Source organism: Pteropus alecto, unplaced genomic scaffold (genome assembly GCF_000325575.1).
Source record: "Pteropus alecto unplaced genomic scaffold, ASM32557v1 scaffold62, whole genome shotgun sequence".
Lineage (NCBI taxonomy): Eukaryota > Metazoa > Chordata > Mammalia > Chiroptera > Pteropodidae > Pteropus > Pteropus alecto.
This window is the reverse complement of record NW_006432491.1, coordinates 2888299-2907832: the sequence shown is the minus strand read 5'-3', so window position 1 is coordinate 2907832 and position 19534 is coordinate 2888299. Positions and strand designations below refer to the sequence as shown.

Here is a 19534-nt window from a genome sequence, read left to right as displayed (position 1 = left end):
GTTTGTTTGCTTGCTTTGTTTGTTTGCTTTGTTTGTTCATTTGTTGCTTTTTGTTTTATATTCCACGAAAGAATAAAATTATATGGTACTGTGTTTTTTTCCCATCTAATTTTATTTAGCATAGTACTCTCAAGATCCATCCATGATATGGCAGATAGTAGTTTTTTATCTTTTATTATGGCTAAGTAGTAGTCAATCATATGTATGTACCACATCTTCTTTATCCAAATCATCCATGGGAGAGATTATAAGTTGTTTCCATGTCTTGATATTCAACAAAAATTTTTTAAGTTAAAACTTTTATTTTGAGATAATTATAGATTCACACAGATTTTTAAGAAATGGTACCAGAGTGATGCCATCTACTCTTTACCTAGTTTCCTCCAGTGACAAATATAACAAAACTGTAGTACAATATTATGATTAGGATATTGGCATTGATACAGTCAAGATACAGAATATTTTTATCACCTAAGAGATCCCTCATGTTGCCCTTGTATAGCACACACACATTTCTCTCTGTTCCACCCCTTCTTAAACCCTGGAAACTACTAATCTATTCTCTATTTCTCTAATTTTATTATTTAATAATATTACATTATAGATTAGTGCAATATATAATCTTTTGAGATTGCCTTTTTTTTTCCTCAGCAAAAATATCTGTAGCTTCATCTAGGTTGTTGTATAATACCAATAATTTATTCCTTTTTAGTGCTGAGTAACATTCCATGGTATGGATATTCCAGTTTTTAATCATTCCACGCATTTAAAGAGCATTTGGATTGTTTCTAGATTTTGGTTATTAAGAATAAAAAATTGCATACATATTTTTGAGTGAGTATAAGTTTTCATTCTCTGGAATAAATAACCCTTACTGGATTATATAGAAATTGTATACTTAGTTTTTAAATAAATTTTTGAATTAATTTTCAGAGTAACTATTTTATATTCTCACCAACAATGTATGAGTGATCCTGTTCCTCTACATATTTGTTAACATTTTTCACTCACTATTTTTTATTTTAGACATTTAGATAGGTGTATACTAATATCTCATTGTGGTTGTAATTTATGTTTCCTTAATGGTAAATTATGTTAAAAATCTTTTATATTCGAATTTGCCATCTACATGTCCTCTTCTTTTAAATGTATTTGTGTATTTTGTCCACTTTCTAATTACATTACATATGTGTATTTTTACTGTTGTTTTAAGTGTTCTTTATATGTTGCAGAGAATAATCCTTTGCCATATATATGGTTTCCAAATATTTTCATTTTCTTATTTATTATTCATTTATTTATTTTAAATGCTTACAGCACCTGGTATTCCTAGGTGGTCACCCATCCAAGTACTAACCGGACCTGACTTTGCTTAGCTTCTGATATCAGACAAGATCAGGCACATTCAGGCTGGCATGGCAATAGACTGTTTTTCACTCTCTTAAAAGGTCTTTTGAAGAGAAAAATTTTTTTTGGTTGAAGTCCAATTTATCAAATTATCTTTTTATGGATTGTGCTTTTAGTGTCACATCTAAGATTTCTTTGCCTAGCCACAAATCCCAAATATTTTCTGCTGATTTTTTCCTAAAAGTATTGCAGTTTTAAAATTTACATTTATGTCTATGATCATTTTAGTGTTAATTTTTGTATAAGGTAATAGTTAAGCCACGGTTTAGTTTTTTGTCTATGTATATGTCTAATTACTTCAGCACTGTTTGTTAAATTCTCTTTCCTCTACTGAATTGCTTTTGCATCTTTGTCAAAAAAAAATTGGCCATATTTTGTGGGTCTATTTCTGATTCTCTATTTTACTCCATGATCTATATCTCTACACCTTTGTCACATAATCTTTTCAAATTGTTTTGGTTATTCTAATTTCTTTGCCTTTCTATTTAAAATATAAAACAATATTACCTATATCTATAAGAACAATGCTTAGTTTTGATAAAATTGTTTTAAATCTTTATATCAGTTTGGGATAAATAGCATATTTACTCTTTGAGATTTTAAATTCATGAACATGGTATGTCTCTCCATTTATTTGGATCTGATTTTTTTTTATCGCATTTTTAATTTTTTTGCATAAACATCCTGTATAGTTTTTGTTTACACCAAAGTATTTTTTTTTCTTTTTTTGAGTAATTGTAAAGGATGTTGTATTTCTAATTTAAAATTTTTTTTTGTTTACATAGTCATTGCTAGATTAATTAATACAATCGATCTTTGTATTCTCATGTATCCTGTGATAAGCGAATTTTACTTTTTAATTCTAAGAAAACTGTTTTTTGATTTGGGGGATTTTCTTCTTTCTTTTACTATATAATCATGGCATCTGAAAACATGAAGATTTTCATTCATTTTAATTTATATGTATTTTTCTTGTCTTTTTTTACTGGCTAGATCTTCTAGCACTATGTTTAATAAGAGTGGTCGGAGTAGGTGTCCCTGCCTTGTTCCTAGTCTTAGGGGGAAAGTGGTATTAGTCAGTGTTCTTCAAAGAAACAGAACCAAAAGAAAACGTACGCACATGCATCACATACAAATTTATTATGAGAAATTGGCTCCCATGATTATGCAGGCGAAGAAGTCCCATAATGGATCCCAGGAAAGCCCATAATGATATTCAGTCTAAGTCCAAAGGCCTGAGAACCATGGAGCTGATAGTGTAAATCCCAGTTCATGGCAAGAGAAGATGAAATGAAATGTCTCAGCTCTAGTAGTGAGGCAGAAAAAATAAAGAGGCGGATTTCTTTTTTCTCAATCTTTTGTTCTATTCAGACCCTCAAAGGATTGGATGATGCCCACCCACAATGAGAAAATTATCTACTTTACAGAATCCATCTGGAAATATCTTCACACACATACCCAGAAATAATATTTAATCTGGGACTCTAAGTCCAGTTGACACATAAAATTAATCAATACAAATCTATTCCTTGGTAACTTGGCACCCATACACATCTACTTAAACCATAGTTAATCTCCAAATAAAGACAATAGCAAGGTCATAATTCTGCCTAATGTGACACAATTATCTTAAGTAGAACCAAAAATATACTAACTCCTTTCTGAGAAGAGGTAAATTCTTTGAGTGATGTTAACTTTTTTCCTTGATGTCCTGTAACTTAAATAGTATGTTGTAAAATTAATACTTAAATATTCTGATAGGAAATAAACACATCTTACATTACATGATAAAAGAATAAGAGAAAAAAAAACATATGCATACACACAAGTATTTACAGCTAAATAAAGAGGAAATACTTATGCCATTTACAGCCCACATTTCTGTAACTTTTCACATGGTTGTAGCTGGTATTCATAACTACTTTCTTCTACTACCCATTCTGTGATTCCTTTTGCCTTAAGCAAGCAGCTCAGCTGATTGTAGTTATTTACCTGGAAGGGTGACCCAAATTTTCATTCCTTAAGAGCCATTAGTTTTTCTGCCTGGGTGAGATTGTTGTAGTTTTCTGTTGACCTTAATCATAGGGTATGATAATATTAAGAGATACCTTAATGGACTTTCTGTATTTCAGACATACTCCTCTTTATCTCCATTGTGAAAAAGCAGTCCTAATTTCTCATTAGTAGCCAAGATCAATCGCTGAAGCCAACACCATAATTCTCTTCTTCGCCTGTTGATTCAGAGACATGAGATCAAAGTGACTGTTTGGCAGTTTTAACTTTCAGTTCAGTGGAATCATTGTTTTGACCTATAGTGGAAGCATTTTTCCCTCTGAAACTAAATCCTCCAGGTCAGCAGAGTCTAGAGTCATGTTGATAGGAAGCAAAATTTTTGCTAGTAGGTCACTAGAGATAATGATAAGTGGTACCACTTTCATTACTACACCTTGATTCTTTGACCTGTGAATACTGGCTATTAAAGAAATTGCACATATAGTGGACAATGATTCAGAACATATATAGCTTTCTGGAGAATTTTGTTTTATCCCTGCAAGGTACTCCCATTTAGCTGGCACTGTAATTGAATCTTCAATTACCATTTTATCAAGCCAGCTGCTCCAGTATGGTAACATAGTAGGAAGAGTCCATTCCAAATGCATGTACCCATTGACACACTTCTTTAGATGTAAAGTGAGGTATTAGATCAGATGCAATGCTATGTAAAATGCCATGATGGTAGTTAAAGCATTCTATAAGTTTACAGTTGATAGTTTTGGCAGAAATATTGCATGAATTGAAAGCAAGTCCCTAACCAGAGTGTCTATTCCACTAAAAACAAAATGCTGCTCCTTCCATGATGGAAGTGGTATAATGTAATCAATCTGCCACTAGGTAGCTGGCTGATCACTTCAGGAAATGGTGTCATATTAGGTGCTTACTGTTGGTCTCTGTTGCTGGCAGATTGGGACTTCAGTGGTGGTTATAGCCTGGTCATCCTTGGTGAGTGGAAGTCCATGTTGCTGAGACCATGCTTAACTTCCATCCCTGCCACCACAGACAATTTTTTCATGAACCTATTGTGCAATGACAGAGATGAGTATGAAAAGAAACTGACTCGTATTCATAGAATGAGTCGTCCTATCTGATTATTGAAATCTTCCTCTGTTGAGGTCATATCTTGGTAAATATTCACATGGAACATAAACATTTTTATGCTTTTTGCCATTCAGAAAGGTCTATCCACATATCTCTTCTTCAAAATTTCTTCATCACCAATTTTTCAATCATGTTACTTCTAAAATCCTGGCCATCTGGCCAAATTATTGGCTACAATTCATGCACTGGTATATCTTAGCACTTCTGGATGTATTTCCTTCCAAGCATAGTGAACAACCATGTGCACTACTAGTTTTTTACTGGGAGAATTCCCTTTCATCACTGTTCTTCAGGATGTCCCAGGAAGGGCTATAGTGTGGCAGCTTTACATTTTTGGGTAGTGTCTGCATATCGTGCCGAACCATCTGTAGTCTAGGTTTGAGTCTTTGTTTTCTCTGGCAACCTGATCTTAGAAAACTTCCCACGAGGTCATATGTGCAGGCTGGAAGAGAGAAGTCAGTGTAGCAGAAGTGGGAGCCCTGAGCATTTGGGCGACTTATTTATGTAATCTACTTGTGCCTTTATGGCTTGCTTGGGCCTGATCATGTACGTACAGCTTTCATTTGAGAATAAAGTGTTGCTGTTTACATCCAACTTCATGACTTTCTGGGTTGGATAACACCCAGCTAATGATGGGCAGCTTAGTGGCCCAAGTTTAAGCATTTAGTCTCTATTAAGGCCCAATAACAGGCCAAAATGTGTTAAAAGAGAGAGTAGTTAGATATCTTATTATAGTCCCACAATTCCCTGACTCTGTTCATCTTTTTCTTAAATCTGTTGTTCAGATTGGATAAATTCTATTGTTCTCTTTCCAAGTTTACTGCTACTTTCTTCTTTCTCTTCCATTTTACTATCAACTCATTCACTGAGTATTTTAAAATTTCAGTTACATATGTATTTTTAAGTTATAAATATTTTATTTGGGTCTCTTTTATATTTTCTATATTTTGGTTGAGGTTTTCCATTTTTTTTTTTTTTTTAATTTGTCTCCAGCAAAAAGAAAATCCAGAAACTGATTACTATACTATTCCTTGGGTCCTGAAGTTCTTTGGAAATTTGCTTTCTCTCTATCTTTTAGAATCTTCTTGTTTTTCTTATGAGTAATGTTCAGGAATTTGAATTGTGCTTAGCAAAACTATTATAAAAAATAATTTTTACTTCACCTTTCCAGCAACAGAAATCTTTACAAAGACTTTGAGTGCCTTTTTCAGTATGCTGTTTTCTCAGAGAGGAAAGGAGTTGTGGAGCTGGGAGAATGGGTGAAGTTTAAAGAAGTACAAATTAGTAGTTGATAGAGGGTCATGGGGATGGGGAGCACAGCATAAGGAATGCAGACAGCAGTAAGGTAATGGCTATGTGTAAAGCCAGAGGGAAGATAGAATAATTGGGGTATCATTTCATAAACTATATAAATGGCTAATCAATGTACTGTATACTTGAAACTAATAAAAAAAGAAAAAATAAGAAATAGCCAATAACCACAACTCTCAATATGTAATAACATTTCTTTGTTTTTACCACTTTAATAATTTTTAAGTGTACAATTCAGTGGCATTATGTATATTTACAATGTTGTGGAACCATCACTATTAATTATTTCTAGAACTTTTTAATCATTCCAAACAGAAAATCTGTACCCAATAAATAATAAATTCCCATTTCTCTCTCCCCTCAGCCCCTGGTAACCTCTTCTATTTTATGTTGCTATGTATTGGCTTATTTTAATAACCTCGTATAAGTGGAACGATTCATTATTTGTCCTTTTTTATCAGCCATATTTCACTTAATATGATGTTTTCAAGTTTCATCAAGGTTATAACAGGTAACAGAATCCCAATACCTTTCTAAGGCTCAATAGTATTCCACTGAATGGATATACCACTATTTGGTATCTATTCATCTGTTAATGGGAATTGGGTTGTTTCCATCTTTTGGCTATTGTGAATAATACGACTATAAATATGGCTATAAATGTATCTGTCTGTTTTCAATTTTTTGGTTATATAATAGAAACAGAATTGCAAATTTTTTTAATGCAATAATTTATTGATTATTACTTTCATTAATTTATATATTCATTCATTTTTCAACACATTTTTGATCATTATTCATTTGCAAAACACTTACTGATATTAATGTTAAATATTTTACATTTAGATAGTGTCTTACAGAATTTTTTACAAATCTTCCAGTGAATCCTCACAATAGACTTATTATTTGATGTAATAGCCTAATACATAAATAAGGAAAATATGTTTTTATAAGTTTAATTTTCTGAGAGTTCCACCACTGAGGCCAGGATCACATTTCTGCCTTCTAATTTTGAGCCCAATACTCTTTCCATTGACAACCTTGAAATACTTAAACAAAGATTAGATTATTTGTTGAAAATGCTCTAAAAACATGTTCAGTAACTCAAACTCCCAAAAAAGTCCATAAAAATGAATCTCATAGATTATGAATAGATAATATTCTAAGATTTTAAACATCGTTTTGGTTTAAGTCTTATTTTTACAGTAGGAAACAATATCTCTGGAAATGACATTTCAGCAGTATACTTAGTTTGAATGATAAGTAAATATTTAGAATCATATTAACTTAAGTTTTATTAATGTATTAATTTTGCATGCATAACTGTTTTCTAAAATATTTTTTGGAAATTCTGAAGTTGTGAGCTGATGACTATATTCTTGGAGTTTATCTCTGGCAATATTATTTCACTCGATTTCCAAAATGAATAAATGTTGATCAAAAATGATGATTCAAACCCTTGGCTCTGATTATTGTAGAACTCAAATATATTTGTTATTGAAACACAAGACTTGAATCTCAAGTGAAAATATTTCTGAAATATTTAATACATGTTAATAAATAGAATTTTACTTTCAGTAATTTAAATTATCTGGCATGTTTTTAAAGTACAGAGATAAGTAATGATAGAATTTTTAATTGTCATTTTAATTACTATTTAGGATCTTTGGAAAATAATGGAAATTATACTCCGAAAAAATGCAGAACACAGTTTTAGAGTACAGGAGAAACTTCAGTTTGTCCCCAGATATAATAAGAATAGAAATGTCTTCAGTGTGAAATTTGCCTTTTTAAGACTTTTGCATATGTATCATTTGTTTTAGTTATAAAATAAGTCTACAATTTGACTTTCATGAATTCTAATTTTAATGTTAGAATTAGTTAATGAGCAAAACGTGATATTGTAGTATTTGTAAATACTATTGATAGTAGAAAAACATATTTGAATAGTGAAGAAAGGGACCGGAAATGGCTTCTCTGGTGGCAGTTTTTAAAAATTATAAAGCTTTAGGGTTGGTGGGTTTTCATATTGCTGAAGACATTATTGTGAGGAATTAAGAAACAAGAAGGATGAGGAGGCAATAAGAGAAGGAGAAAATTGAGATTTTTCTTGTTCTTTTCCTTTCTTTTTTTCTTTTTTGGTATCTTTTTAAAAAAAACATAATAATATCATATATATTCTCTTAGTTACAATAGACCAAAATAAACAAGCAATGAAAGTGCTCTTATAGGCACAAATATTATGTAATGCTGGCATCAGGCCTGCTTTGATCTAATGGCTCAAAGGGTTGCACTGAGTTTAGTTTCTTCACATCTTTCCAGCTGGCCGTCTCTTAGGTTTAGTTCATTCTGAAGCTCTACCTGATGGATCCTGGAAGCTCCACATTTCCCCGCTTGAGTGTGCAAAATTTCTATGCTAGATCCTTCATGCCACTCTGTGCAGTGAAAAGAGTGGGTTTCTTTTGTTAACTCATGGAGAAGACAAAGTTCTTTGATATATGAGAAGGCTAGCAATGTCTTCTTGTGTTTTACTGGCTTATGTCCTTCCCTGAGCCAGTCATTGTGGCCAGAAGTATAGAATGTCACTGACTTATTCCTCTAGAGCTGGGTGTAAACAACTTAACTAAGAAATTGGGAGGTTGCTTTTCAGTGCTGTTGCTAGAAGGAGGCATATGGATGCTGCGCAGCAAAACCATATGTAAAAAATTGTGTATTTTTAGTATAACATCTAAACATAATATTTTCTGTGCTAAAATTATTATTATTATTTTTTTTTTAGTGCATCTGTCTCTAGCCAGGCTATTTGGAGAGGTTTTTGATGATGTTTCTCTGATTTATTACTGGAAAAAAATATGGGTTTATAGATTTAAATTAGTTTCAGTTTTACTGGAGGAATTATTTAGATTTTGGACTAGAATATTTTACTTAAATAGAATAATCTTTTTAAAATGGTTAAGATAGTTTAATGGTTTGAAAAAGTTATGATTGATGTATATGATAAAAATAATCTCATAATGTATTCAGTAGTTTAAAGTTAAACTTACTTTTAGATAGCATTCCCCATCTTGAAATAACTCCTAGTCCTTCCTTGAAGAGTTAATAATTAATGATAAGCTATTTTACTTTTAAGTAAAGACAAACTTTATTTGCCTTCATAGAGGCACATACAATTGTCATGTTTTCTTAAAAATGTGTGTATTTCTGTGCATCATGAAACCTTTGAAAGAACTAAAATGTGTGTTTAATTTTATGTCATAAGCATTCAAATCTTTTTTATTTTCTCTCAAAATTTTATTTCGAAAAGTATAAGCAACAGAAAGGTTGTCAAATACCTGTATACCCTCTATCTAATAAAAATTAATTAAATTAATTAATTATTTAACATTTGCTTTATATGTTTTTATGCATAATATATTTTTACTAAATTATATGAGAATGCGTTGCACATATTATAGAAGTCATCCTTTGGTACTGAACAACTATCTACTTCAGTTCCTATTACTTGATATATCATGTCAATGCATAGAAATAGTTACATGTATGGCAGATATTAATCCAAATATATCAATAATCTTATGTGAATGGTCTAAAAAAAGCAATTAGAATAAAGACATTGTTTGAATGGATAAAAAAAAGACTCAACTATAATTGTCTATAGGAAAGCCACATTAAATAAAACACATTTAAATTAAAAGTAAAGTGATGGAGAGATGTACCATGTTACATATACTAAAAGAAAAAGAAAGTAGTTATATTAATTTCAGATAAAACAGATTTCAGAACAAGCTCTTATAAATCTATAAGAGCTAAAGATGGTCATTACATAATGATAACGGAGATTGATTTTTTCAAGAAGACATAACAGTCCTTTATGTGTATGAATTGAATAACAGAGCATCATACTTTGAGACAAAAACTAACAGGCTTAAAAAGAGAAATAAACTAATTTTCTAGTACAGTTGGAGACTTCAATACCCCTGTGTTAAGTAATTGGCAAATCCAGCAGTCAGAAAATCAGTAAGGACATAATTGAAATCAGCAGTACAATCAATCAGTGAACCTAATTAACATTAGAATAGTCCATTCAACAATGGCAGAATACACATTCTTCTCAAGTTCATATGGTAGATTTACTAAGATAGACCATATTTTAGGCCATAATACATACCTCAACAAATTTAAAATAATAGAAATCATGTTATCAGAAAACAAGGAATTTAAACTAATTTATAATAATAAATTATTATTCCAAATAATAGCTGGGATATCTCCAAATATTTAGAGTTTAAGCAATAAATTTCTAAGTAAAATGTAATTTTAAAAAGTCTCAAGATAATTTAAAAACATTTTGAAATGAATAAAAATGACTATCCAAACTATTGAAATTTGTGGAATACAGTGAAAGCAGGGCTTATAAGGAAATTTATAGAATTGAATACATATCTTAGAAAAGAAAAAAAGATCTAAAGTCAATAATTTCAGCTCTACTTTAGAGAATTAAATAAAGAAGAGTGATATAAACATAAAACAAGCAGAAGAAAAAATACTAGAGCAGAAATCAATGAAATTGAAAACAAGAAAACAATAGAGAGAACTAATAAAACCAAATGTTGATTGTGTGCAAAGATCAACAATGTTGATAAACTTCTAGAAAGGAAAACAAGAAAAAAAGAGAGAAAATACAAATTATTAATATCATAAATGAAAATGGGCCCATTCCTACTGATCCTATAGCAGTCTAAAATAATTCTGTAGATATAACATATATGGATAGCTTTCAGTTTTCAGTTTTGAGTCTCCTCAGTAAACATTGATAATTTAGTTTAATCTTTATGAATCAATTCATCATTATTTAAATATGACAACAATAAAGAAAACTATTAAAGGCTTTATGCAAATCACTATACAAATTGGTTCAATTTCTTTATGCTTCAGTGTCTGATACCCTCAAAGTAATGTGGTTCTTTGACCCTCTAGTATCTGAAGATCCTTATTGGAGAGGTCTATCTGAGCAGTTTGGAATACTTTTGACCTAGTCCATACCCCCAGAATAGAGGTTTTCAACTTTATTGCCTACTATCACTGTGTAGTTTTGAAGCATCTTAATGCCTATTTCGAGTGTCAGATCCATTATTAAATCAGAATTTCTGGGTCTCAGGTATCAGTACAGTAACCCCCAAACCCCTTATCCACAGTTTTGCATTCCATGGTTTCAGTTATCCTCAATCAACCACAGTCCAAAAATAAAAATGGAAAATTCCATAAATAAACAATTTATAAGTTTTAAATTATACGCAGTTCTGAGTAGTGTAATGAAATCTCATGCCATCCAGCTCTTTTCACTTGAGACATGAATCATCCCTTTGTCCAGAAGAGTGTTCATATTGTATATGCTACCTGGCTATTTGTCACTTGGAAGCCAACTTGTTTATCAGGTTGACTGTCCTGGTATTGCAGTGCTTGTGTTCAACTAACTCTTATTTTACCCATAGTGGCCCCAAAACACAAGAGTAGGATGCTGGTAATTTAGATATGCCAAAGAGAAGCTGTAAATGCTTTCTTTAAGAGAAAAGTTATGTATGTATGGGAAGAAACATTTATATATACATATATATGTATACATACATACACATATATATCTACATATATGTGTATATATAGACAGATAGATGATAGATAGATAGATAGATAGATAGATAGATGGATATAGATATAGATATTTCAGTACTATCTGCAGTTTCATGCATTTATTGGGGGTCTTAGAATGTATTTCCCATGGATAAGGGGGGGCTACTATATAAGACTTAAGAGAGAGCTCAAAATATTCTCTTAAAATATTTTTGATTCACATACCTCTTCACTGATTGACATACATCCATGTTTGAGAACCACTAGTGTTTTTTAAGACCACAGCTCAATGCTCCTTATAACCTATTTGAAGAAATATGATTCTAGAACATTCTTTTTCTTGCCATCTTAACATGTAACTATATTTTTGAGACTTCCGGCCAAAGCAAGATTTTTCATAGTATTGAATAATGTTGGTGAAAAAATCTCCAGTTAGGTATAAATCCCCTCAAGTCATTACTGCTTTGAGAAACTTGAAGGAGTTCTAATCTGTGAGAAAAGAAAGTAGTTTGAAACTTCCAAAGCTTCACTAAGCAAAATTTGGAAAAGAAGTCCCTTCATTGTTAGATAGAATTGTATTTCTATGGTTTCTAAGTTATTCGAAGATGGATTGTATTAGAATCACCTGGGAAACTTGTTAAACATAGTTTCCTAGACCTCACCCCAACGGAACTAGATAGAGCAGGATTTTTGGTGGGCTCAGGAATTGGTGTTTTTAACAAACCACCAGGTGATTCTGATGTACTCACAATAATTGTGAGCTGTAGCCTATGTAAAGGAACATTTCAAAGGAACTGGTTAGAAAGTTTCAGGAATTCTGTTTGTCAGAGGCATAAGTAAAAAAGATCCAAGATTTCACATTAATAACATTTACAAAAACCATAAAGATTAGAGATGAAATGACTTTGCCATAGTTGAAGGAAAAAAGTACAAAGAACGTGCTCATTTGTTAGATAAGTTGTTTTCATCAAATCTTTTGGTCAGATTGTATATACCACCATATTTGTAAATCCATTTACAGTATTCTTTCCTGTAGATTTTCAGCAGCAGCAACGGGAGAACAAAAATGTATCTTGTGAATTGGTTAATATGTTTTTAGCCCCCTTCAGATGAGCCTTTATGGTGATATTTGCTAGTTTTGCAAATGTAACTCTCAGTTCAATATATTCAGTATGATAGAATGGATTTTTAAAAATTGTTACAGTTAGTCTATGGCCATACCACCCTGAACAAGCCCAATCCCATCTGATTTCGGAAGCTAAGCAGGGTCTGGCCTGGTTAGTACTTGAATGGAAGACCACCTAGAAAGACCAGGTGCTATAGGTATAAAAAAGTAAAAAATAAGATATTGTAAGCTGACAAAGTCCTTGCAATCTGTGAGATCAACCAAGGGTCTCCTTGCATAATAAACAAACAAACAAATAGAAATTGCTACAGTTAAACTTATCTTTTTCTTATAGAAGTTACTACCCAGTGCATATGACCTCGTTAGTCAGATTTTTTTTTTTTTTTTACAATCACTTTAACTTTCAGAGCCTAAGGCAGTGATTCTTAATATTTTGGATCAAGGATCCCTTTGAGAATGTGATGAGAGCCTTGGAATTCTCTTACTCAGACAATCAAACATATTTCAGTGAAATTAATGTTTCCATATATTTTTAGGGACTCTATTAATAAAATTCCTATGTCCGCACTGTAATTTATAATAGTCATAATCTAAGATGTGTGGCATCTATAACAATTAATAATTTAATAGAATTTTATGTGTTTTTCAGATACCTGTACAAGGATGAAATTCATGCCCTAAATAAGCAAATATTTAAAGGAGTCATATCTCTGGAACAGCTTGTAAGTAAAAAAACTTTCTTACTGAATTGTTGATGGTTATGGTTCAAATAGAAGTTTTTTTTTTTTAATGCCATTATGTGATAGTTGAACAATTATTTTCAGCTTTGTCATGCAGCTTAAATGATTGAATATTCTGTCATCTGTTGAATAAAAATCAGAATATATGATTGATTTGGTATGAGGGCAGAAAGACAGAACTCAGCTGGAATTCCACATTTATTTGTTGTGTGCCATCGGGCAAATTGCTCTCCCAGAGCCCCTGTTCAAATCTCTGAAATAAAGATATTTTTGATGTGAGGATTAAGATATTGCATAGAAAGAGACTAGCTTATTGCTTGACACAAAATAGGCATTTTAGAGAAGGCAATTGAGAGCTGTGATTATTATTAATTTATGAAACAAACTCATAGACACTTAACTGATATGAGAACTTTCAGAACATGAAATCTAACTTCTCATTTTACAAATAGTAAAGTGAAAGCCAATGATGATTAAATGACTTGTCTAAAATTGAAAGCTCATGGCATTATTATTAGAACCTAGATCTCCTGACTTCTACCTTATCACATTTTTAAGCATTTGACACCTTACTGCTGGTTTCAAAAATAAGTTTGATTCCCATAAATCTTAGATTCCACTGTCAGAATTTTAGAGTGAAATATAAATTCTTCAATATGAAAAAATCATGCAATGTAGTTACACTGCTGTGAACTACAATTCGATGTAATAAACACATTTCTCTCAATTATTAGTGTCTGCAACACAAATGCTAATTAGATATTTGAAGAGATTTTTTTAATAATAATGACAAGCAAAACCCTTATCATTGTGATGTTTTTATCAAATATATTTACAGATGGTTTATAAAATTTGCATATAAAAGGTTTTATTCCCATTTAAAATGCACATAATTCACATTAGTAAATTATTTGTATTGTGATAATAATTACTAGTTTTACTAATATTGAGTAATGCTAATGTTTAAAACCATGGAAACAGTCATTTCTGCTTTGTATTTTTAAAACATGATTTGATACTCTTGTGAATCACTATTTAAAGAGAATTTTTGATATCCAAAAATGTACTCTTTAATTCTTGAAATTTTTTAACAATTTTAATCATAACTCTGAAAACCAATTTTATTTTAGTGTATCTCTATAAAACTGAAATACAGCTTGAGGTGCCTAAGATACTTGTTTTTTGAAAGATTTATTTACATTGCCTTTCTTTTAATAATTCTTATTGTATATAATCTTTTTTGGATTAAATTTCTTATGAGCTAGGCTTGGTACATGATAGATGTTTGCACAGGCTTGCAAATAGAATATTGTAATCCAATTCTACTAATGACATGATTGTTCACAATCAGTATGAAAATAAACTTTTTTATTTTCCTATAGTCTTCTAAGACATTGTCTGTGATCTAAAACAGTAGAGAATGGAAAGTCAGGAAGGAATGTTGAAGAAGGATTTGTTAGCTTAATTTTTTTTTTTTAATCTTTGGTCAATTGATAATTTGACAAATGACATTCTTTTTTTAAAAATCACTTTATCGAGGCATGATTAACATAGAAAAAACTTCATATTTAATGTATACAACTTGATGAGTTTGGAGATAATTATATATCCATGAAACAATTATGATAATCTATGGCATAAACATATCCATCATCTTCAAAAAGTTTTCTTCTACCCTTTTTTTATGATGATGATGATAATAATGGTGATGATGTGTGATAAGAATACTTAACATAAGGTCTACCTTCTTGGCAAATTTTTAAGCATATAATACAGTATTAAGTCCTGAAATTATAAAATTACTCAGAGAAAACATAGAGGAAATCTTCTTGACATTGTTCTTGACAGTAATTTCTTGGATATGACACCAAAAGCACAAGCAACAAAAAACAAAAAATAAACAGTTAGAGCTACATTAAATTAAAAACCTTATGCTCAGCAAAGAAAACCATTAACAAAATAAAAAGGCAACCCATGGAATGGGAGGAAATATTTGCAGATATATATCTGATAAATCCAAATTATATAGGGATATCCTACAATTTGATAACAAACAAAAGAGACAAACTGATTAAAAAAAAGGGCAAAGGACTTGAACAGATATTTCTCCAAAGACACACAAATGGCCAACAAGTATATGAAATTGTGTTCAACATCACTAATCATCAGGGAAATACACATCAAAACCACAATGAGAAGTTACCTCATACTTATTAGAATACCTATTACAAAAAAAAAAAAAAAAAAGAAGGAAAGAAAAAGATAAGTGCTGCTGAGGATGTGGAGAAAAAGGAACTTCTAGTACACTGTTGGTAGGAATGTAAATTGGTGTAGCCACTATGGAAAAGAGTATGGAAGTTGCTTAAAAAAATTAAAACAGAACTATTATATGATTGACCAATCCCACTTGTGAGTATATATCCAAGAGTTGAAATTAGAATCTCCTGTACTCCTATGTTCGTTGCAGCATTATTCACAATAGCCAAGACATAGAAGCAATCTAGATGTTTATCGCTAAATGAATAAAGAACATTTAGTATATATGTACGATGGAATATTATTCCAGCTTTAAAAATCCTGCCATTTGTGATAACATGGATGAATTTTGAGGGCATATGCTAAGTAAAATGAGCCAGACACAGAAGGACAAATATTACATAGTTCCATTTATAATAGGAATGTAAAATAGTCAAATTCATAGAAACATGGAGTAGAATAGTGATTGCCAGCATCTGGAGGGAGGAGGAAACAAGAGATATTAATTAAAGGGTACACAATTTTAGTTATGCAAGAAGAATAAACCCTTGAGACCTACTACACAGAATAGTGACAAACCACATTCTGCTTCAAGGGTAAATGCCCTCTTTACGTTGAATTATATTATTTTCTCTGTGTTGGCTACATAAAGAGAAATTTGTGATTAAACACAACAAAATCATAGAGTAAAACACAAGTGTTACTTGAAGCATTAATGAGGCATAGTTATTTCTGTTGAATAATTTGTTATATGGATTGTGTCAAGACAGTAGATGGAGTAGGGAAGAGTAATTATCTTTATAAGATTTATAACCATTGAACGTTTATGTAGGAAGATAGAATGTTCATGTATTAGGAGAGTGCATATAGTAATCAGCAGATTTAAGAGGGCACAGTGAATTTTACCAAATGTAAATATCATTTTTTTTAGGCTTAATTTTCCATTTTATTTACAATATCATTAGTTAAAGAGGATGGTATCTCCAAAGCATGTTTATGCTCTACGAATGACACAGAGGACTCTAATGCTTCCACCTTTAAAAACAAGGGTAACTATTGTGTTCTTGGAAAACACAGTTTAATATTTCTTGTGTTATTAGTCAATCATTGTGCTTTCAATTACTCTTCTTCATCTAAAATTTCTATCTCTATTCCACTGATATAAAGGACATATTTTCATTGATTAAATTTTTTATTGCCAATAATTTTTTTGCCCTTGCCTCCTTAATAGGTATCACTATCTCTTTTGTAAAAATAATATCTTCTAGTCATGTTCCTTACATGACCATTGAATTAGAAGTAGTACTATCCATTTTAGTTAGCCATTATTGTTTAACCTGCATTTCCTTTTCAATGCATAACTTTATATCTTGCTTTTCTATTTTCTTTAGGTTTGTACTTACTTCTAAATGGCATATTTCATCTAGAGCACCTTTATTAGGTAATAGCAGACTTTCATACCTGTATTTAACTGTTATGCATTGCTACATCTCTTAGATATAATCATGTTATTTCATCTTCTACTGCAACTACGGAAAGAAGTGAAGTGGTGATTCTGAGAACATAAGGTCTTAGAAATCAGACTGAACTAAATTTAATCTGACTGAAAATCTGTCGCACTTATTAGCTATTTGATTTTGAGCATCTTGCTTTAAAATTCTAAACTTTAGTTTTCTTTATTGTTGTTTTAAATGAGGATAGTAATAGCAATTTGCTAGACTAACTCAGATCTAGGAATAACATATACGAACTACTTGGCAAGAGTAGATCCTGAAACAATAATGCCTATTACCTTTGTTATCATATTTATTACTATTTTGTAACAATAAATAATTATTATTTTATTACTTACTTTCTGCACTTCTTTAAAGAAACATCTAATATTAAGTGGTATAATTTTAAATACAAAATTAAATTTAGCTAGTGATACAATGTATTATTAACTTAATTTCTTTGACCTTTCTTGATTTATCTAGTTTGTTTTAAAGGATCTTCTAATTTTATTTCTTAATATAAGGCATAACTGGCTATACATGCTAAAAAAAGTAATCTTTTTAAACATGGAAATATCTTGATTTATAAAGTTAATATTTCAGAGGTTTTATTAAAATATATCATTATTTTACTCAGAAGCCTGATTCTAATTCTTTAAGAATCTAAAGTTACAAGGAATGGAATAACTAGCATGATAATTTTGGATTTATAATACTTTGAAAATCCAAAAATTCTGATTAGAACAAAAGAATACATGGGTAACACTTCTTTTGTTCATTTATTACCTGAAAGTTCTACATTAGAGCCATTTTGGGTTTATCTAGATTGTAATGTCATTTATCCAAAGACTACCAGTAATACGACTGTAGTTAAACAGGTTGAGTTTATCACTCACTGAAGTGAAGGAGAACACATCATGGGGAATCATGGAGAGTATCAGTATGAGGGTGTTAGAAAAAACACATTATAGAACTTAGACTTTGACTGGGTAATTTTGAAGAGAAAAAAAAGCAGAGATTTGCTCTAAATTGGATGTCAGAAAGTGTGCACAACTCAACGATTGTGTATCTTAATAAATCTTACCTATAGAGAAGAGGGAATAGAATGAGAATAAAGCTGTAACTGAAAAGGATATAACATTCACTCAATCTAGCCAAAAGAAAACGATGCTTGTTTTATTGTGACTGGCACAGAAACCTTGTTTTTATCCGTGCTTAGACATTATTATGAAGTAGACTTTTTCTGTCCCATTTTATCAAGGTCTCAGGGTAACCTTGTTTTAGCTTGGATTTTGTGATAATATGTTCAATAAGAGAATATCATGGCTTATCCATGAGTGTGAGGCCAGCTTCTCAATGTCAATGTCAAGGATGCTCTTTTTTGTTTTTTGTTTTTTTCTTTTCTCAAGATAGAGTCCAAAATTCAGAATAAAATATAGACCATTGTGGTGGTAAAAATTCTTCATCAAAGACTATTAAAGATAATCTTTCTATCATGGTGACTAGTAACTTATTCTCAGTATAAAAAATATCTGTAATGTTATACATCTGGGAGACTTTCACTGCATTATAAACAGAGAAAAATTTATGATTTTGACAATGATGGTGTAGGAGAGAGAAAATTTACATTCTGATTTTAAAAACTAGGAAACTAGACAAAATATGTGAAACAGCTATTTTCAGGCATTGTGATGATAGGCAACAAAGAACTGTGATCCATGAGAGAAGGGACACATGAAGTAATCTCTATGATTGTTGTAGTTTTCTTCCTACGGCAGTTTATAGGATGATGCATAGAGAGTAGTTATACAACCAGAGACCAGCAGGCTTGCTAAGTTGAGGAGACAAAGATTGGAGTTTGGAGAGCCTAGCATGGTGGAAATTGGTGGCATGGAGTACCAGAGAGCAGGAAGCTGCACAGAGAGAGTGCTAGAAACCTACAGAGGCTTCCCCTAAAGTCTTCAGCTTGAAACTAATCTGAACATGTATGAAAAGAAACTACCTGTGGGCAAAAAAAAAAGAACCACTGGAAAGATCCAGGCCAAAAAATTCCCAGAAATTCCTACATAGGACCGAGAACAGTTTGTGTTACTACTAGCCAGTGTGGAAGAAACTAAGCAACGTGGCATTGGATAGAATCCCTAGAAAAGTGTCACCTCAATGGATGGGATATATGAGTGTATCTTATTATGAAGACTGCCTTAAAACTGCTGTAGTAAAGGTTAAAACAAACCTAAGAGAATCAAACTGATCCCAGGTAATATAATTGTGTGCCAGAATAAAGTCCAATATTTTTCAAGGAATACAACAAAATTCAGCATCCAAAACCCAACATTCGCAATTTTTATCATTCAGTAAAAAATTACCAGGCAATTATAACATCACACCTGAGTTATAAAATTTAGAAACTAAAACCT

The 19534-nt window shown here is 31.2% G+C and overlaps 1 protein-coding gene and 1 pseudogene across 1 annotated transcript in view; both read left to right on the top strand.

Annotated features, from left to right (window-relative positions):
* Positions 1-19534, top strand: part of PXDNL (peroxidasin like) — a 495544-nt gene that overhangs the window by 229218 nt on the left and 246792 nt on the right. Inside the window, 1 exon segment of the mRNA XM_025043730.1 lies at positions 13278-13350. Within this exon segment, the coding sequence (XP_024899498.1) occupies positions 13278-13350 (73 nt within the window).
* LOC112476192 lies at positions 12710-12828 on the top strand (annotated as a pseudogene).